The sequence below is a fragment of the Muscardinus avellanarius genome (assembly GCF_963383645.1).
Source record: "Muscardinus avellanarius genome assembly, chromosome: 15".
Taxonomy (NCBI): Eukaryota; Metazoa; Chordata; class Mammalia; order Rodentia; family Gliridae; genus Muscardinus; species Muscardinus avellanarius.
Window position 1 is genome coordinate 49,925,768 of NC_137801.1, and position 21,625 is coordinate 49,947,392.

Here is a 21,625-nt window from a genome sequence, read left to right on the forward strand (position 1 = left end):
CTAATTGGATGATGTGTGCTTGTATATCCTCTCAAGTCTTGTACTCCAATGTGATTGATATATGACTACAATGCACCAATTTAAAAAATAAATTAATTAAAAAAATAAAAAAAAAATAAAAAATAAAAAATGAAAAAAAAAAAAAAATATATAAAATAGGTCTGGGAGCGTAGCCCGGAGGTAGAAGGGCTTCAGGAACCCCAGTACCACCAAAAAAATAAAGAAAGAAAGAAAGAAAGAAAGAAAGAAAGAAAGAAAGAAAGAATTTTAAAAAAATTGGGCAGGGGGGTATAGCTCGGAGGTTAAATGCCCCTGGGTTCCATCCCAAGACCTGCTAAATAAATATATATATATATGGAGGACAGGTTGGCAATAAGTCATTCTTTGTTCAATGTCTTACAGCCTATAAAATACAATAAAATATGTGATCTTCTAAAGGTTGATACAGGGTTTCACTAAGTTGCAAGGCTGCTCTCAAATCAGACCCTCATAAACCTAGTAAAATCCTATTTCAAAATAAAAATAAAATAGGGCTAGGGGTGTAGCTCAGAGGTAGAATATCTATGGGCTCAATTCCCAGTACCACACACACAAAAGATAAAATCATAAAAGTACTAAAAGAAAACATGAGTGAATCTTTATAATTTAGAAAAGGTCTTTCTAGCCGTGCATGGTGGCCGCACCCTTGTAATCCCCGCGCTTGGGAGGTGGACACAGGAGGATTGCGCAGGTTCAAAGCCAGCCACGCTGGCTTAAAAGACCCTGTTTCCAAATAAGAAAAAAAAAAAAGTATAAAAATAGGTCTGGGAGTGTAGCCCTGAGGTGGAAGGGCTTCCAGGAACCCCAGTACCACCAAAAATAAAAAGACTAAAAAGTCGGGCTGGGGCTTAGCTCAGAAGTACAATGCCCTGGTTCCATCCCTAGTACCACAAAATAAAATAAAATAAATTGTAGAAAAGGTCTTTCTAAGCCGGGGTAGTGGTACATGCTAGTAATCCCAATACTGGGAAGGCTGAGACAGGAGGATCTCAGGTTTGAAGCCAGTCTCAGCAACTTAGTGAGACCCTGTTTCAAAATAAAGAATAAATTAGGGCCGGGCGTGGTGGCACACACTTTTAATCCCAGCATTGGGAGGCTGGGACAGGAGGATCTTGGTTCTCAAACAGCCTTAGCTACTTAGTGAGGTCCTTTGCAACTCAGTGATCCTGTTTCAAAATAAAGACTAAAAAAATTGGGCTGAGTGTGGAGCTTGGAGGTAGAATGTCCCTGGTTCCTCCTCAGTACCCCCCACACACACACACACAAAAGCTGATTAAAGTAGTAGTACTCTCCCTTATCCAAGATTCTCAATGAATGCCTAAACTGGAACAGTATCAGACTATATAAAGCTTAATTTACATTAGACAAAAGATTAAAAATAATAAAAACAGTAACAATATACTGTAAGTTATGTGAATGTGGTCCATCTCTCAAAATATCTTTTTACACTTTCACCTTTTCTTTCACATAAATAAAAGTACTTCATGACTTCTCCTTGTTATAGCCAAAGTGCTAGCTAGTATCACAACTCTACTTGTATTCTAGGGCTGTATTTAGTAAAATGAGAATTATGTTAGTTTGTCACGATTCTTGGAGGGTATCTTCCAAGATCCCTACAGGGCTGTTCTTAGCCTGAAACAAGATAGTACTGAACTCTCTACAGTGAATGTTTTTTTCCTATGCATAGATATATACAAGCTTTCACCTCTTCCTTGAAGAAGCAACTTTGCCAGTATTACTACTTGTGCACTCTGGGGCCATTATAAATAAAGTAAGGCTTACTTAACACAAGCACAGATATACTGCTACCAAGAAGGCAACTAATGGGCAGGTAGCAGATATAGCACCAATACCTGGATAAAGGAATGCTTCACATCCCTGGGTATAAAGACTAGGATGAACAAGATTTCATAATCTTGTGCAGAACAGAATGCAATTTAAAACTTATAAATTGTCTACTTGAGCCGGGCATGGTGGCACACACTTGTAACCCCAGCATTTGGGAGGCTGAGACAGGAGGATCACGGTTCACACACAGCCTCAGCTACTACTCAGTGGGGTCCTTTGCAACCCAGTAAGGCCTCGTTTCAAAATAAAGGATAAAAATAGGGCTGGGGGCGTAGCTCAGAGGTAGAATGCCCCTGGGTTCCATCCCCAGTACTGCAAGTAAATAAATAAACTGTCTACTTCTGGAATTTTCCATGTACTATTTTGACTGCACATATGACAGAAACATGGAAAGTGAAACCATGAATAAGGCAAGACTACTGTATCCATGGAATTGTCTGCAGATATTTTTGCATAAAATAAAGTGAGAAGGCAATTGCAGTGGCACATGCCTCTAATCCCAGTACTTGAGAGGCAGGAGGATCACAGGTTCAAGATCAGCATCGTCAATTTAGCAAGACCCTCAACAACCTAGCAAGACTCTGTTTCAAAATAAAAATAATAACAAGACTAGGCATAGTGTCGTATACCTGTAAATTCAGCACTTGGAAGGTTGAGACAAGCAGATTACAGGTTCAGCAACTTAGTGAGACCCCATTTTAAATAAAAATAAAATAAAATAGGCTAGAATAAAATAACTTGGAGGTAGAATGCCTCTGGATTAACTTTCCATACCAAAAAAATTAAAACTTTCTATGCTAGAAATTAAAAATTAAAAAAATTAGAAGCTGGGAGTGGTGGCACTCGCTTGTAACCCCAGCACTTGGGAGGCTAAGACAGGAGGATCGCGGTACACGGATAGCCTCAGCAACTTAGTGAGGCCTTCTGTCACTCTATGAGACCCTGTTTCAAAATAAAGAATAAAATATAGGGCTGGGAGCCGGCGTGGTGGTGCATGCTTGTAATCCCAGAATTTGGGAGGCCAAGACAAGAGGATTCAGGTTCGTGGACAGCTTCAGCTACTACTCAGTAAGGCCCTTTGCAACTCAGTGAGACCCTGTTTCAAAATAAAGAATAAAAAATAGCGCTGGGGTCGCCGGGCGTGGTGGCACACGCTTGTAATCCCCGCGCTTGGGAGGCAGAGACAGGAGGATCGCGCAGGTTTGAAGCCAGCCGTGTGCGCTAGCTTAGGAGACCCTGTTTCCAAATAAAAATGTAAAAATGGGTCTGGGAGTGTAGCCCAGAGGTAGAAGGGCTTCCAGGAACCCCAGTACCACCAAAAAAAGAAAGAAAAAAAAATAGCGCTGGGGGTGTAGCTCAGAGCTAGAATGGTTCTGGGTTCTATCCTCAGTACCGCAAAAAAAAAAAAAAGGGTTTGGGTCATAACTCGGAGGTATGAGTGCCTCTGGGTTCAACCTCCAGTATTAAAGATAGATTAATTTAAAAATTAAGTGAGCCAGGCGTGTTGGTGCACTCTTGTAATCCCCACGCTTGGGAGGCAGAGACAGGAGGATCTTGCAGGTTCGAAGCCAGCCGCTCTGGCTTAAGAGACCCTGTTTCCAAATTTAAAAAGTATAAAATAAGTCTGGGAGTGTAGCCCGGAGGTAGAAGGGTCTCCAGGAACCCCAGTGCCACCAAAAAAAAAAAAAAAAAATTACCTGAGATATATAGATAATTATCTATAGAATATTTCTAGATAGACATCAAAGAAAAAATAAAGGTTGGATCTATAAAATAAATCTTGGAGAATCCAATTTACAGATTGAAAGATATATTTGTTATTTTAGTACCATTTGAAAATTTTTGCCTTGTCTACATCCACTACTTTTATTCCTCATCATCCTTTTCTAAATAAGTGGGGGAGGGGCAATGGGCAGTGAATTATCATCTTTTTTTTGTCATATTAGGAATTGAACACAGGGGCATTCTACCTCCAACCTACACCCCCAGCCCTATTCTTTATTCTTTATTTTGAAACAAGGTCTCATTAAGTTGCAGAGGGCCTAAGTAGCTGAGGCTGGCTGCAAACCTATGATGCTCCCATCTCAGCCTCCCAAGTATTACAAGGGTATGCCACTTCATTTTTTTCTTTAGAAGCATCTATTGTCTTGAAATGTTACATCACTGTTTACTTGGCTTTTAAATTAAGAATAAATACTTGGAATTTAAACTATGTACCACCAAAGATCTTTTTAAAGTTCTAATACATGCTCCTATGTCAAATAATCATAAGATAAATAACTTTATAATATAAAAGACTATCTTTAAACACAATGCCATATCCTATACCTATCAGCACTGTTCAGTCCAATAAAAATTTCCATGGTAATTAACAATTTCAGACAGTCTCTGAATGTGATTTAATGGGCAAGAATAAACTTTTTTATTTATGTCTATGACCTCCAAATCCTTTCAATTCTTCTGTCACAAAACTTGTAAATTCAATATAAAAAGAGATCCAAAGTCAACTTAAAAAACCATGTATCTTACACTGTCTTATATTCCCCCAATCTATTACAATTTCACTGAATAGACTAGTAATAAACTAATTCAGGCTCTACTCGCCTCTCAGAATTACTGCAAAAGCTTTCTAAATAGTTCACCTGCTTTTCTTTCCAACCTATTCTGAACACTGTCGCCAATATTCTTTTTTGTGTGTGTTTGTGTGTATGGTACTGGGAATTGAAGCTAGATGTTGCGGTGAACATTTGTAATCCCAGTACTTGGGAGGCTGAGACAGGAGGATCACACAGGTTCAAAGCCAGCCTCAGCAGCTTATTGAGGCTCTCAGCAACTTAGTGAGACCCTGTTTCCAAATAAAATATAAAATAGGTCTGGAGGTGTTGCTCAGAGGTAGAAGGACCCTGGTTTCCATTCCTAATACAACCAAAATAATAATAATAATAATAATAATAACAATAATAATAATAATAACAATAACAACAACAACAACAATAGAATTAAATAAATGGGTCTAGAGATATAGGTTAGAAGTAGAATGCCCCTGGGTTCAATCCCCAGTACTGCAAAAAAAGTAATGATGTGGGAGAGGAATGAAAAATAATGAAGTAACAGAAGTAACCACAAGCCCAGCACGGTGGCACATGCTTATAATCCCAGCAAAAGGGAGGCTGAGACAGCAAAGTCACAGTTTGCGGACAGCCTCAGCTACTTAGTGAGGCCCTCTGCAACTCAGTGAGACCCTGTTTCAAAATAAAAAATAAAAAATAGGACTGGGGGTGTAGCTCAAAGGTAGAATGCCCCTGGGTTTCATCTCCAGTACAGGAAAAGAAAAGAAAAGAAAAGAAAAGGAAAGAGAAAGAAAGAAAAAAGGAAAGAGAGAAAGAAAGAAAGAGAAGCAACCACAAACCAGGCATGGTGGTACTTGTACTTGCTTGTAATCCCAGTCCCTGGAAGGCTGAGACAGGAGGATTACAGGTTTGGAGCCAGCCTCAGGTACTTAGTAAGGCCCTCCACAACTTCATGAGACCCCGTTTCAAAATAAAGAATAAAAAATTGGGCTGGGGGTATAGCTTGGAAGTAGAATATCCCTGGGTTCAATTACCAGTTTCACACACACAAAAAAAGAAAAGAATAAAAAAATAAATAAATAAATAAATAAATAGGAGGCCTGGCTTGTACCTTGGAGAGAGAAGGCCCCTGAGTTTAACCCATGTACCAAAAAAAAGGTAACCACAATATTTTGTAGTTTAATAGCATATAAAGATAACCAAAGTAGTTTTAGTTTCATTGTATTAACTACCAAAAGCAACATTGGATGGCAGAACATGGATTACAGCAGAATGATAAAATCTAAATTAATTTGGCACTCATTCTTCCAAATCCAGATCTACTACACATTTTCAGTCTTAACATTGGTTCAGAACATCCACTGATCAGCTCAAAGTCATCTTTACCGATGATGCTGGAACTTCTCTCAAATCAATTTCTATCTAGAGTTTCCCTTACCTATATATACTCAAAGATTGAATTAAGCAACTGCTCTCTCAATTGGAGGTTACATGTTTTCTCTATGAAAAATGACTATTAGATGAAACATACAGTCTTAAATCAGAGTTACTGCACTGGAGATGTCCTCCAGGCACAAGAGCAAACAGCAAAATTATAATTTACCAACTGATGAAAACCAATGTAAACAGCAATGTTAAATAAACATAGTGCTGGAGATCTATAAGCCAATATTAAGCTGGGTGTGGTGCGCACACTTGTAATCCCAGCATTCAGAAGGCTGAGACTGGAGGATCGTGGTTTGCGGATAGCCTCAGCTACTTAGTGAGGCCCTCTGCAACTCAGTGAGACCCGATTTCAAAATAAAGAATAAAAAATAGGGCGGGGAGTGTAGCTCGGAGGTCGAATGCCCCTGGGTTCCATCCCCAGACCCGCAAAAAAAAAAAAAAAAAAAAAGCCAATATTACAGTTAGGTTAGTCTGGGTTTTTTTGTTTTGTTTTCAGTACTGAGAATGGAACCCAGGGGGCATTCCAAGCTACACCCCCAGCCATATTTTTTAGTCTTTATTTTGAAACAGGGTCTCACTGAGTTACAAAGGGCCTCACTAAGCTGAGGCTGTATGCAAACCACAATCCTCCTGTCTCAGCCTCCCAAATGCTGGGATTACAAGCATGTGCCACCAGGCCCGGCTAGGTTAGTCTGTTTCTAACCATGCTCTGCACATTTCTCCCTCTGTCTTTATAGTCCTCTCAGTCCCCTCAATCTTCAAAACTATATTTTAGTTCCAAAATCACAATATAATTATTTAAGGAGAATATTTCTAAAGAAAATTTGTTAAAAGTCACATTTTTCCACCATGGCTTATAAGCGATCCCAAATGATCTGTAGGTGAGCTACCACTCAAACTACAATTGTCACTACTCTTCCAAAGGTTTTTCCTCACTATTCTTAGTAGAAAGCCACTTAGCAAGCTCACTCCTGCCTCCAGGTTTTTGCCCTAGTAGTTGCTTGCAAAGTTCTTATCTCTACAGTTCAAATCTCAAGTCATCTAAGAGGCCTCTCTTAGTGTCACCCAAACTAAAATAGAACCCACAAATTTGTTATTGATCATGCCATTTTGCTCTTTTTCTGGTAACACCATTATTGAGTTATGTGATTATCTGTATTGCCCCATGAGGAACACAAATGCCTTCCTTATTGCTGTAACTTCAAAGCCTAGAACAGTGCCTGTGCCTTAGTAGGTTAACAATAATGAGTCCCATTAATGTACAAACTTAGTACGTTAAGAAATCTAAATGCAGCCAGGCATGGTGGTGTACACTTGTAATCCTAGCATTTGGGAGGCTGAGATAGGTGGATGGCAGGTTCAAGGCCAGCCTCAGCTACTTACTGAGGCCTTTTGCAACTCTGTGAGACCCTGTTTCAAAATAAAAAATAGGGCTGGAGGTGTAGCTTGGAGGTAGAATGCCCCTGGGTTCCATCTCTAGTACCGCAAAAAAAAAAAAAAAAAAAAAATCTAAATGCCAGTTTAACCATCAATGACAATAATCACTGTTTTTGCATTTATTAAAGGAACAAGAGTTTCTAAATAAATATCATTGATACAGAACCCCTCAATAGGCAATACTCTCTTTTGTCTTCAAAATTTAATATTCCAACAATGAATGGAGACTTAAAAAAAAAATGCTGTCACCTCCTGAATCCCCAATGTTCAAAGCGCAGAACTCTTTTGTTCCCATGCAGGAAAGAATACAAGTTGACAAGTATTCTTTTGTCAATCACTGCATTGCCTGTTTTAAAAATTCTTGTTTTTCTACCTTAGTTTCCCTCAAATGTGTCTTTTCACACCAAAAAAGCTTGAGTTACTCCTCATCTATGTTTTGAGAAGTGCCTGGAATATGTCAGTATCAAAACATTACTCAGAAGCAACACAGGTTGGCTTATTTTCTCTTTTGTAGATGAGTGAATTGAAGAAAAATTGTGTGATCTCAGGCTGTGATACTTTTTCTAGGAAATGAGACACCTCCAAAATCTTACAAAGCTAATAAAGATTCCTCAGATTCTCGACCTTTATACATAAAGATCATATTGTTAGTGTGGCATTATGTCCCAATGCAACAAGCTACTTACCAATATGCATCTAAGAAGATACATTCTCAATCTTTAACAAATTTGACTTGTTCCCTTCCAAAATACCCTCCCTAGTTTCAAAAATAAAGAATAAAAATCAGGCTGGGGGTGTAGCTCGGAGGTAGAATGCCCCTGAGTTCAATCCCCAGCACCACAAAAAATAAATAACCTCCCTAGATATAAAGGGTAACAAAAATGTTCCTAAAAATAATAATATATAATAAACTACTCATGTGAATGAAAAATTTTGAAAACTATTTTACAGATCACACATATTTTGTCTCCTCCACCAAAACATATACTTCTAAAAATAGTATCTCTCATCACCAAAAAATGGAAACTTCTGTCTCCAAACATTTCTTTAGATCTCATTGTAAATCTGCCACAAGCTCATTTAGCCAATTTCTAGTAAGGAATCCACAGGTTTTCCCTCCTTTAAGAATGTCAACCAATCCGGGCGTGGTGGTGCATGCTTGTAATCCCAGCACTTGGGAGGCCGACAGAATCATCAGTACAATCTCTCTCTCACACACACACACACACACACACACACACACACACTCTCTCTCTCTCTCTCTCTCTCTCTCTCTCTCTCTCTCTCTCTCTCTCTCTGGATGGGGGCTGTTAATCCTCTAGTATTTCCACATGTCTGGCCATAGTTAAGTTACATAGCTGTTAGCCAGTCGTGGTGGCGAACACCTGTAATCCCAGTACTTGTGGGGCCGAGACAGGAAGATCACTGTTTTGAAGCCAGCCTCAGCAATTTAGGGAGGCCCTCCTCAACTTAGACCCTGTTTCAAAATTTAAAAAATTGGGCTTGGGGGTGGAGCTCGGAGGTAGAATACCTCTGGATTCAATTCCCCAGACACACACACACACACACACACACACACACACACACACACACACACACAATGTCAACCATTTTGACTTTTCTCTAAGAATTCCATTACGGTGCATTTGAGGCTAAGCCGGTCCACACTGACAGTTGGCAATTCCTCTCACCCCTACGACCTGGCAGAAATGCGCCCCCTGCAAACACAATGCCCCATCCCAATTCCCAAGGGCCCCGTTTTACCTGGTGGGATCCCCACACTACACCCGGGTGAGCTGGGCGGTGGCAGGACCTTGCCACAAGTCTCTCCTGCCCAATCCCCCCGCAGTACACCGCTGGAGGCGCTCTCCCCGCACCGCGCTTTCCACTCGGCCAGCTCCCCAAGGCGCAAGGGGAGGGAGGGCGAGGTTCGAGGGGTCCCGCGCCTGGCCGGGAGCGAGGTGGCCCAGGCTGAATGCAAGCCGACAGATCCTCAGCGACACTGCAGCTTGCCCCAAGGTGCCACAGATGAGTGGCCGAGCCTGGGGCGCCAGGGCCTTCCCATCCTCACCTCGAAGCCAAGCCCGCCCTGGAAGCCACGACCGCGGCTCCTCCACACACGCCCAGCTGGACTAGGCGTGGTGCTAACTTCCGGGACGTAGCAGAATGGGGACCAGAAGGAAAAACGTAAAAGTGGGGTGGGTGCACGTGTTCCCCGAAACGCAGACACACAATAAAGAACCAGCCGGGCTTCCGCGGCCGCCCCACCCTTCTCCCCGCGCCTCCCACCAGGGGGGGCGCCATCGCCCGGCGTCGGCAGACAAAGCCCCTCGGGGCGCGAGGCCCGCCCGAGGCTGCGGCCGCACACAAAAGAGGGAGGGGCGCGCACTCACCCACGGAGCCCGAGGAGCCCCTGCGCTTGGGCGCGGCGGGGGTGGAGGGCGGCGCGGCGGGCGCCGGGGCGGGCGGGGTCCACGCGGGCTCGGCCTGGGGGCTCACGCCGGCCGGGGGCGGCGGGGGCGGCCGCGCTGGGGGCTCGTCGTCCTCCGGGCGCTGGGAGGGCGAGGCGGCGGGCGCAGTCGACGACGGGGGGCTCGGGTCCCAGGACGGTGGCCGCTCCGGGGCGGCGGGGGGCGCGGCCGGCAGGGGCCCCCGGGGCGCCGGGGCCCCCGGGACGTTCCCCAAGTCCAGCAGGGGCGCGGGGGGCACCGGCGCCGCCGCCAGCCCGGCGGCCGGCTTCCTCTCCAGCACCTCCAGCTCCTCCAGGTCTTCGTCCTCGTCCTCCTCCTCTTCGTCCTCCTCCTCCTCGTCGTTCTCAGGCTCCCTCACGAACTGGTACTGGAACGCGGGCTGCGGCCGGGGCGGGCTGTCCGCGGTCGAGGAGACCAGAGGCGACTGGTCCAGGTCTTCCATGGCGGGCGGGTCGGGATGCTGCTGCGGCTGCTCAGCCGGGGCCGCTGCTCCTCCGAGCCGCGGGCGGTTGTGCGGGTGGGGGACGACCGAGAGGGGCCGGGCGACAGAACCGAGGGGCCTGCAGTGGCGACGACTCCCGAACAATGAGGCTGCTCCTCCTGCCTCCGCACCCGTGATGCGCCACCCGCCCCGTCCCCAGTTGCCGCCGCCGCCGCCCAGACGAGCGAAGGAGAGGCCAGCAGACTCTCCGCCCAGTTTGGCGTGACTCACCCTCCCAAGCCGGGGCGTAGGGACTGGCGCGGGAGGGGGAGAGCCAATCGGCTGCCGGATGGAGATGAGGGGCAGCCAGCTTGTCCAACACAAAGGGAAGAGGGTGAGAGTGGGCGGGGTTTGTTGCACTTCCTCCCTCTTACAGGCTGGCGATGGACTGGTAGGCAGGGTTTAGTGCTGGAAGCTCCAGCCCCCGCCTGGGGTAGTTGTAGGATGGGGTGGGGTCGGTCCTAGCTCTGCTGGCAGCCGAGGTCAGTCTATCGCTTGCGTACAGCAAAAGCTAAAAGATTACGACCCCGAGAGTTGGGGAGGTTCCTAGCGAGCCACCGGAAGGGCGTTATCTTTGGGGACTGGAGATGGAAACTTTCCTCCTCAGAAAGGAAAAAACCGGAAAAAGTGGGAAAAGGTATTGCCTGTGACATAAGTATAAAGGTTTTTAAAATTTTTGAAATAAAATATTGTTTTCAAATTTAAGTTCTCAAGCCGTATCACGACCATCACGACACTAAAAGGCAGTTTTTTGTTGTTAGAGTTTTAGGCTTACCCCTAAACTGCAGACTCTAAAATAAGGTAGGCAAAACTGCTGTGCCAGATTATCAGGGAACATGGGACTGACCATCGGAAAGTCAGCTCTTCTTCCAGAGGGGATTTTGGGCTCTGTCTGCTGCTGGACTCTTACATGGTAGGAGAATGAGTCACCCACAAAGAGAAGGGAGAGGGAAAAGTGCAAACAGAAAGATGCCTCTAAAGGCAAATTTGGATTCCATTACATTTCAATCACTTTAGGCTCCTGAGTCAACATTTCAGATGAATCAGGGTTTCTGGGAGTCAGGAAACCCAATATTCACTGGTCTGATATGTGGGAAAAGCTTGTTTCTCAATCTACATTTTCCAAAGCTGGAAGGTTTAAAAAGAGTGGTTGCAGAACACCAAAGAATCTGCATCCAGAGGTTTAGATAGCCCTTCTGTCTTCCTGATAAACCTTTAAAAATACTGAGCAGGGCGTGGTGGTGCACGATTGTAATCTCAGCATTTGGGAGGCTGAGACAGGAGGATAGGGGTTCGCGGACAGCCTCAGCTACTTAGTGAGGCCCTTTGAAACTCAGTGAGACCCTGTTTCAAAATAAAGAATAAAAAATTGGGCAGGGTGTGTAGCTCAGAGGTCAAATGCCTCTGGGTTTCATCCCCAGAACAACAAAATATAAATAAATAGATAAATAAATAAACTGGCAGCAAAAATAAAATAAAATATCAGCTGCTTGCCCACTCCAGAGGCCTAGGGAGAGGAGGTAACCTGCATTCAGGTTGCTCACAGACTCCACACCTTCACTCTCCAGCGCCTGTCACTGGCTGTGGCTGCTGAGCATTCAAAATGCCTGAACTAGCCAGACGTGGTGGCCCACACTTGTAATCCCAGCATTTGGGAGGCTGAGACAGGAGGATCGCGGTTGGTGGACAGCCTCAGCTACTTAGTGAGCTCTTTGCAACTCAGTGCGAACCTGTTGCAAGTAAAGAATAGAAAATAGGGTTGAGGGTGTAGTTCAGAGATAGAGTGCCCCAGAGTTCCATCCCCAGTACGACCAAAAAAAAAAAAAAAAAAAAGCCTTAACTGGCATGTGCTAAAATGTGTGTAAAACATCCAATATAAAGTGTAAAATATATACTGAATTTCCAGAATTAGTATGAGAAAATGGAAAAATCTCAGTCTTCACATTGGTCTGAAATTAGTAATATTTGGGATGTATTAGAATAAACATCAAATTAACTTCATGTGTGCCTTCTTTTTTTTCTTTGTTTTTTTTTTTTTTGGTATTTGCCTGGCACCTTTCTTTTTCTTTTTCTTTTTTTATTGGTGCATTGTAATCATACATCTTCATGGGGTACAAGATGGTAATCTTTTTACTTTTTAAAGCAGCTGCCTCTGGAAAGTTTTAAATACATGGCTCACACTGTCTTTCTATTAGACAATGCTAGTCTGCATGAATGTTTAAGAAATTATGATTGCCAGAGGGAATCACTGGTCATTTAAGCACATTCTTAGCTCTAACTAATGTTACCCTAGGCTTATTTGAGTATTCAAAAATAAAAGAGTGGGAGGAAGGTTGTTTGTTTGTTTGTTTGTTTGTTTGTTTGTTTTCCATACTGGGGATGAAACCCAGGGGCATTCTGCCTCTAAGTTACACCTCCAGCCCTATTATTTTACTTATTTATTTATTTGTTTGTTTATTCTGCAGTACTGGGGATGGAATGCAGGGGCATTCTACCTCCGAGGTACACCATGAACCCTATTTTTTATTCTTTATTTTGAAATAAGGTCTCACTGAGTTGCAAAGGAACTTACTAAGTAGTAGCTGAGGCTATCCACGAGCTATAATCCTCCTGTCTTAGTTTCCCAAATGCTGGGATTACAAGCATGTTCCACCACTCCAGCCACTGAAGGTTTTTAAGGCAGTGAAACTTCTGCATTATACTGTAATGGTGGTTATATAAGGTTACACATTTTTCAAAACCTAGAACTATACAATAGAAAGAATGACTCTTCAACCGGACATGGTGGCACATGCTTGTAACACCAGAACTTGGGAGGCTGAGACCAGAGGATCGCGGTTCGTGGACAGCTTCAGCTACTTAGTGAGGCTCTCTGTAACTTAGTGAGACCCTGTTTCAAAAAATAAAGAATAAGCCGGCCGTGCCAACACTTCGGAGGTGGAGACAGGAGGATCTCTCAAGTTCAAAGCCAGCCTCGCTGGTTTAAGAGACCCTGTTTCCAAATAAAAACATAAAATAGGTCTGGGAGTGTAGCCCGAAGAAGAAGGGTTTCTAGGAACCCCAGTACCACCAAAAAAAATAAAGAAAAAGAAAGGAAGAAAGAAAGAAAAGAAAAGTGGGGGGTGGGGGGGTTCCTCACTCACGTGATCTCCTCACCCACGTGACCTCCGCAGGCAGGGGGCGGACCCTGGAGGCAGAGCCTCTCAAGAGTATCTCGGGAGAATGCTTATTCCCACGAGTAAACCCCACCCCCTGAGATGAATACCTTAAAAGAAGGGCCCTCCCCTTCTAGCCTCCGATGGGCTGCGGGTCTCAGGTCTCCAGGGCTGCCCAGCCCCAACCCCGGGAGAACCGTACCATTAAAGCTGATACCATGCGTATTGGACTTCTCTTGTGTTTTACACTGCACGCCTGCACTCAAACTTTACAGAAAGAAGAAACAAAGAAAGAAAGAAAAAAAATAGGGCAGGGGCTGTAGCTTGGAGGGGTTGAATGCCCTTGGGTTCCAACCTCAGACCCTTCCCCCAAAAAAGAATTTAAAAAATATGGCTGGGAGTGTATCTCAGAGGTAGAATGCTCCTGGATTCAATCCCCAGTTCTGCTAAATAATAAATAAATAAATAAATAAATAAATAAATAAATAAATAAATAAATAAATAAATAAATGGCTGGGGATATAGTTCAGAGGTAGAATGCCCTGGCTTCAATGCCCATTCAAAAACTACACACTTGTAATCCTAGTACATGGGAGGCTGAGACAGGAGGATTGCAGGGTTGTGGCCAGCCTCAGCTACTTATTGAGGACACTTCACAACTTAGTGAAGACCCTGTTTCAAAATAAAGAATAAAAAAGAGCTGAGCCGGGAATGGTGGCACACGCTTGTAATCCCAGCATTTGGGAGGCTGAGACAGGAGAATTGTGGTACAAGGACAGCCTCAGCTACTACTTAGTGAAACCTGCAACTCAGTGAGACCGTTTCAAAATAAAGAATAAAAAAATAGGGCTGGGGGTGTAGCTCAGAGGTAGAATGCCCCTGGGTTTAATCCCTAGTACCACAAAAAATAATTAATTAATATAAATAACATTCTAACAATTTTATTTCTTGGTTTTAGGCTCAGAGAAAAGATGAAGAGAAACTTCAGTATACCCTTCAACCAGTTTTTCTTTTATTAGTATTTTCCATTGTGGTCCATTTGTTACAGTTGATGAGCCACTATTGATATAATAAGAATAATAATTTATTATTTATTATTATTATTATTATTATTATTATTTTACAGTGCTGGGGATCGTGCCCAGGGCCTTATACATGCTAGCAAGCACTCTGCCAATGAGTTACACCTCCCTCTTTTTTTTTTTTTTTTTTGTGTGTGTGTGTGGTACTGGGAATGGAACCCCAAGGCCTTCTACCTCCAGGTTACACTCCCAGACCTATTTTCTATTTTGTTTGGAAACAGGATCTCACTAAGTTGCTGAGAGCCTCACTAGATATCTGAGGCTGGCTTCAAACCTGCACAATCCTCCTGTCTCAGCCTCCCAAGTACTGGGATTATAAGCTTGTGCCACCACGCCTGGCTCACCTCCCTCCTAAATACTGATGATTATTACCTAAAGCCCACAGTTTATATTAGGATTCATTCTTTTTTTTTCTTCTGGTGCTAGAGATGGAACCCATAGGCATTCTACCTCTGAGTTATACTCCCCAGCCCTATCTTTTATTTTTTATTTTGAAACAGGGTCTCACTAAGTTGCAGAGGGCCTCACTAAATAGCTGAGGCTGGCCACGAACTGCGATCCTCCTGTCTCACCCTCCCAAATTCTGGGATTACAAGCATGGGCCACCATGCCCGGCTTTATTCTTTATTTTGAAACAGGGTCTCACTAGGTTGTGGAGGGCATTGCTAAGTAGCTGAGGCTGGCCAAAAACCTGCAATCCTCCTTTCTCAGCCTCCCAAGTACTGGGGTTACATGCATGTGCTACTTCTTTGAACCTGCAATTCTCCTGTCTCAGCCTCCCAAGTACTGGATAATAGGAATGTGCCAGATGATACTTCATCTTTTAAGGTTGAGAAAGAAAAAAAATGCATTTAAAGACGTGGAAATAAAGTCAGGCATGGTGGCACATGCTTGTACTCTCAGCATTTGGGATTGAAGTTCCTGGACAGCCTCAGCTACTTAGTGAGGCCCTTTGAAACTTAGTGAGACCCTATTTCAAAAGAAAAAATAAAAAGTAGAGGTGGGGGTGTAGTTCAGAGGTAGAACGGCCCTGGGTTCTATCCCCAGTACTACAGAAAAAAAAAAAAAAAGGGAATAATATGTACGAGGCAGAGAGGAGTGAAATACCAGCAGAAAAACAAGGCATGGAAAGAACTCCGGTATAACCAGAGAAGTAGGACCTGATTGAAGATAAAACCAGAAAACAGAAAAATAAACTAAGTGCAGATGGGAAAAGGACTAAAAACAATGCTATGCTAAAAAGTGAAAGAATTTAAGTTATTAAAGGGCTTAAAGCATGATCATAGAATGAATGACTTGACTGATAGTCACAAAAATAATAATGATAAGCCAGGCATGGTGGCACGTGCCTGAAACCCCAGTACATGGGAGGCTGAGACAGGAGAACACAGGTTTGAGGTCAGCCTCAGCAACTTAGCAAGACCTTGTTTCACAATGAAAGATAAGATAGGGTTGTGGGTGTAGCTCAGAGATAGAATACCCCTGGATTCAATCCCTAGTACCACAGAGCAACAACAACAATAATAATGTTGATAATACCAAATGAATATGGATGCTAGAATAAGAAACAGAATACTAAAGATGCAATGGCAGTATTTCAGTTAATCATTGCCCAATGACTTTATTGTAGCTTCTTTGGTTTTTTTTGTTGTTGTTGTTGTTTGTTTGTTTGTTTGGTTTGTGCTGTACTAGGAATTCAACTCAGGGGCATTCTACCTCTGAGCTACACTCCCAGACCTATTTTATTCTTTTGTCTGTGTGTGTGTGGTACTGGGGGTTGAAGCCAGAAGTATTCTACCTCTGAGCTACACCCCAACCCTATTTTGTATTCTTTTGTGTGTGTGTGTGTGTATGTGTGTGGTACTGGGGTTCCTGGAAACCCTTCTACCTCTGGGCTACACTCCCAGACCTATTTTATACTTTTTGATTTTTGGAAACAGGGTCTCTTAAGCCAGTGGGGCTGGCTTCGAACCAGCGTGATTCTCCTGTCTTGGCCTCCCAAGCACGGGGATTACAAGCGTGCGCCACCATGCCCAGCTTGTATTCTTTATTTTTGAAACAAGGTCTCACTAAGTTTCAGAGGGTCACTAAGTAGCTGAGGCTGTCCTAGAACCTGTGAACCTCTTGTCTCAGCCTCCCAAGAACTAGGATTACAAGAGTGCACCACCATGGCTGGATGAGAGGATAAATTAGAAAAAACATTTAAGAAGATGAATCCGTAGATTTGGTAACTAATAGGATGGAGGACTGAAGGAAAGGAAGAAAGAAAAGCTGTTTGTAAGGTCTAAAATTAGGTGACAAGATAAATCGGTACTGCCATTATCAAAGAAAAGAAGCCAAAAGAGGGAAGGCAGTTTCGATGTGTAATAATGGAGAGACTATAATGACCTAAGTTTTTAGATGCATTGAACTTGAGTTGACTGCAGAACACTGGATTAGAAATAATCAGAAAGCAGCTGGAAAAACAGGGCTGGGTTTAGGTCTAATCTGGAGAGCAGGTTCTTGAATCTATGTAATGAGTTGAAGCTTGGGAAAAAAATGTTGAAGTGGGGGTAGAAGATGGCCAAGCAGGTTGATACTTTCTGCTACCTATAGGAAAAAACAGCCAAGAATGGAGCCTTAGGAGGCATCAACATGTGTTGTGATGTACACCTGAATGTCTCCCAAAGCTTGTGTGTTGAAAGCATGGTCTCAGTGCAACAAAATTCAGGGGTAGAACCTTTTTTTTTTTTTGGTACTGGGGGCGGAACCCAGGGGCTTTTCTACCTCCAGGCTATACTCCCAGACCTATTTTATATTTTATTTGGAAACAGGGTCTCACTAAGTTAATGAGAACCTCACTAAGTAGCTGAGGCTGGCTTTGAACCTGTGCGATCCTCCTGTCTCAGCTTCCCAAGCGTGGGGATTACAAGTGTGCACCACCACTCCCGGCTCAGGGGGTAGAGCTTTTACACAATGAGCTCTAACCTCTTCTGGGGATTGACAGGTTGGGTCCCACGGGGCGGGAACTTAGAAAAGGAGGAGACTGCTGGATGATATCGCGAGACGGGCGATATCGTGAGAGGGGCGGGGTTTCCACACGTAACTCCACCCATAAGACATAAACTTTAAAAGAAAGTGCATTTCCCCTCTATAGTCGGAGGAGCTCGAAGGTCATCAGGAGTGGTCCAGCTCCTATACCTGGGAGAGGCTGCATTAAAATTCTTTTTCTTCTTGGCACACTGGTCTCTCTCACCTTTTTTATTTGCGCCTAAAAACTTTACATCTTACATCTGGTGCAAAAACCCGGGATTTTTACTTTATTTTAATTTAATTAAAAAAAATTTTTTGATTTCTTGCCGCTGCTGCTGCGGTGTGCTCTGGGCAGGCTTGGTGGAAACCTCCGCCTGAATCCGCCAGGTGCGACCGCTCCCACCTCGCCCGCCGCTCCAGGACCACCATAGTTCCAGGACCACCATCACTCCAGGACCACCACCGCCACCTGACCTTAAGCCTTCTTCCCCAGCCCCTGGCCCGTGCTCTCCGGAGAGCCGGCGGCCATCTTTTCCCGCCGTCCATGGGCTCTCTTTCTGAGAGTCGGGGGCCATCTTCTCCCGCTGCCCAGGAGAACCGGTGGCCACCTTCCCAGCCCCATGCTCTGCTGAGAGCCGGTAGCCATCTTTCCGGCCCAGAGCCGGTGGCCAGTTTTCCTGACACACGCTCAGAGCCAGTGACCATCTCACCGCCCTGCCAAGCCCAGAAGGCCACCTTAAACCTCATCCAGCCCTGATTCCACCCAACAGCTCCACAGCGTGCCCTCCTGGCTCTGCGGCCTCTCAGCACTTCAGTTTCACTGGCTGATAACACTACACTGTGGTAAGCTTCCCCTTCCTTGGACAAGCGGTTCTGGCTCTTAGCCTTTTCCGGACTTGGGCTCACGGCTGTTACAAAACCCAAATATTTGGTGTCCAAGTTCTCCGAGGGTAGCCAGGCTGCCCTTTGGTTGTGTAAAGGAAACGGAGACGTCCTTCTCTAACACAACCACACCATTTCCAGACATTAAGCAGGTTCTTGGGACACCAAATTCCTGTTTTCATTCTCACCCGCTTGACCAGTCATGGGGGGAAGCCAGTCTTCTAAAATAGACTCCCAATCTGCACTAGGCCGTGTTCTGGTTAATCTCCAGACTCTAGGTTTATCCAGGGTAACTGTGCCCCGAGTGGCTCATATTTTTCTGCGCAAAAGTCTGGCCTACTTATGAGTTGGGTAATGGTTCTCAGTGGCCTGAGATGGGTACATTACATCTAAAAATGTTAACTGATCTCTCAATAACTTTTGCAAACAGGCAGGAAAATGGTCAGAAGTTCTGTACATACAGGCTTTTCTGTGCAGGCGTTCCCGGCTTTCCCTTCGGATCCCCCTCATTTGGCTTCCTGTCTTCCTTAATTGTCATTTCTCAAGCACCTTCTTAGAGAACAAGCTGACCTGTATCTTCCCCAACCCGGGACTGAAAAAGCAGCTCCACACCCGGCAGTCAAGGCCCTTCTTAAGCCCAGGAGATCAAGTCCTCAAATCGATTCAACCAAAACATCTCCACCTATGGTGGACTGGGCCCTTCACAGTAATCCTCACCACACCTACTGCAGCCAAACTGCTGGGGGGCCCCAACTGGCATCATTTTACCCGGCTAAAAAGGGTTCCGTTTCAACTGTCCCGTGACAAATTCTTACACAGTCTGGGGCCTACTAAGCTTCATTTTTCTCGGCATAATTCCTTTTGATTTATTTTAAAGATCCACTTGTTCACATACTATGGTGTTCTCCCTCTTTGGATGCCATACCGTCATAACTCCTCATCTGCTAAAGTCTCCTCGAGCACACATCACCAAGCTGTCCAGGGAAACCTCCGACTCACGCCACAGCCATACTCCCACCTGCCCACTTCTGAAGGACCCAACCTCTCCCGGCCTAGGGGCCCCCTTACAACGCCCCTTGACAGCAGAAAGTAGTTTAAGATCCGAATCTCTGCCCATTATCACCAAAAGGCCGGGATGACAGGTTGGGTCCCGCGGGGCGGGACCTTAGAAAAGGAGGAGACTGCTGGATGATATCGCGAGACGGGCGGAGTTTCCACACGTAACTCCACCCACAAGACGTAAACTTTAAAAGTGCATTTCCCCTCTAGCATCGGAGGAGCTCGGAAGTCATCAGGAGTGGTCCAACTCCTATCCCCGGGAGAGGCTGCATTAAAATTCTTTTTCTTCTTTGTGCACTGGTCTCTCTCGCCTTTTTTATTTGCACCTAAAACCTTACATCTTACAGGGATTAGTGCCACTCTTTATTTCCCAATTACTACGAGCTGAACACTTTTCCTTCACCATGATATTTCTGCCTTGGAGCCTGCTAAGTAAGGATTGACCCTCAAACCTTGAGCCAACATAAGCCTTTCCAACTCTAAGTTGTTCTTGTCAGGTATTTTGGTCATAGCAAACATAAAGTTAATACAACATGTAACATCTCACGATTGACTTTTTAAAAAAGTAGAACTGGAGCTAGGCATGGTAGCACACACTTGTAATCCCAGTACTTGGGAGGCTGAGGCAGGAGGATCACAGGTTCACAGCCAGCCTCAGCAACTTGTGAGCCCCTCCACAAATTAGTGACACTCTGTTTCAAAATAAAAGAATAATATAGGGCTGGGGGGTAGAGCTGGAGGTAGAACACTCCTGGGTTCAATCCCCAGTACCAAAAAAAAAAAAAAGTAGTACTGGGACTGAACCCAGGGCCCTGACTAAATATGCTAGGCAAGTGCTCTGCCTTGAACTACATCCCCAGTCCAGGATTTATTTTTTAAATGTTATCTCAACTTTACTTTTTGGAGCAAAACAAATCAGTCCTCAGTATCCACAAAAAATTAATAACAACAACAATAATAATAATAATAATAATAATAGGGCTAGGAGTGTAGCTTGGAGGCAGAATGCCCCTGGGTTCAATCCCCTCAACACACACACACACACACACACACACACACACACACACAGTCTTCTACATCCATCTTAAATATGAAACTAAGAATTCAAATATTGTATTCCAAAGCTAGGCATGGTGGTGCACGCTTATAATCCCAGCATTTGTTAGGCTGAGACAAGAGGATCCAGGCTCGGGGACAGCCTCAGCTACTTAGTGAGGTCTCTTTGCAACTCAGTGAGACCCTGTTTCAAAATAATAAGGAATAGGGCTAGAGGTTTAACTCAGAGACAGAATGCTCCTGGGTGCCATCCCCAGTACTCAACAACAACAACAAAAAAGTATTCCAGTAAGTGCTCAGTAGAAATATATTTAGCACTAAGTAATCTATAGCAGTGGCATAGCACCAAATCTGTAAGCCTATAGATAATCCTTGAACTCTCATTAAGCTGGTTGCTTCCGCCTTTTAGCCCATAACAAGTAGGAGAATTGCCTGGTAAACTTTTGCCTCTTCCTATAACCAGATACTAATAAAGAAACTAAAGAGGGAAATGGCTGAAGGAAAAGCAATAGAGATTATGCAGGCGCTATAGAACATTATTTTACATATTGCTTATGTTTATAAGCTGTATAATCGATTTTGTTTTGTTTTGTGGTGCTGGGGATTGAACTCAGGGATATTCTACCTTCGAGCTACACCCTCAGCCCTATTTTTTTATTTAGAACCAGGGTCTCACTAAGTTGCTGACATCCTTACTAGTTTCCGAGGCTGTCCTTAAACATGTAATCCTCCTATGTCAGCCTCCCAAACTTCCCAAGTACTGAGATTACAGGCATTTGTCGCCATACTTGGCTTAAACTATATGATTTTTTTTTTTTGGTAGTTCTGGGGATTGAATTCAAGAGCAATCTACCTCTGAGCCACACCTCTAGCCCTATTTTTTATTCTTTATTTTGAAACAGGGTCTCACTATGTAGCTGAGGCTAGCAGCAAACCTGTGATACTTCTGTCTCAGCCTCCCAAGTACTGGAATTACAAGCCTGTGCTACTATATGACTTAAAAATCAACAGATCTAGCCAGGCATGATGGTTCACTCTTGTAATCTCCCTATTTGGAGGCTGAAACAGGAGTATCACAGGTTTGTGG

At 44.2% G+C, this 21,625-nt stretch overlaps 1 protein-coding gene across 3 annotated transcripts in view; it reads right to left on the reverse strand.

Annotated features, from left to right (window-relative positions):
* Positions 1–10,253, reverse strand: part of RTN4 (reticulon 4) — a gene marked incomplete at both ends in the record, with an annotated part of 72,202 nt that extends 61,949 nt beyond the window's left edge. For all 3 annotated transcript variants that reach the window (XM_080711144.1, XM_080711143.1, XM_080711142.1), the window contains one exon: positions 9,734–10,253. In XM_080711144.1, coding sequence (XP_080567270.1) covers positions 9,734–10,253 — 520 coding nt within the window. The remainder of the gene's footprint in view (positions 1–9,733) is intronic.
* Between the last annotated feature and the right edge of the window lie 11,372 nt (positions 10,254–21,625).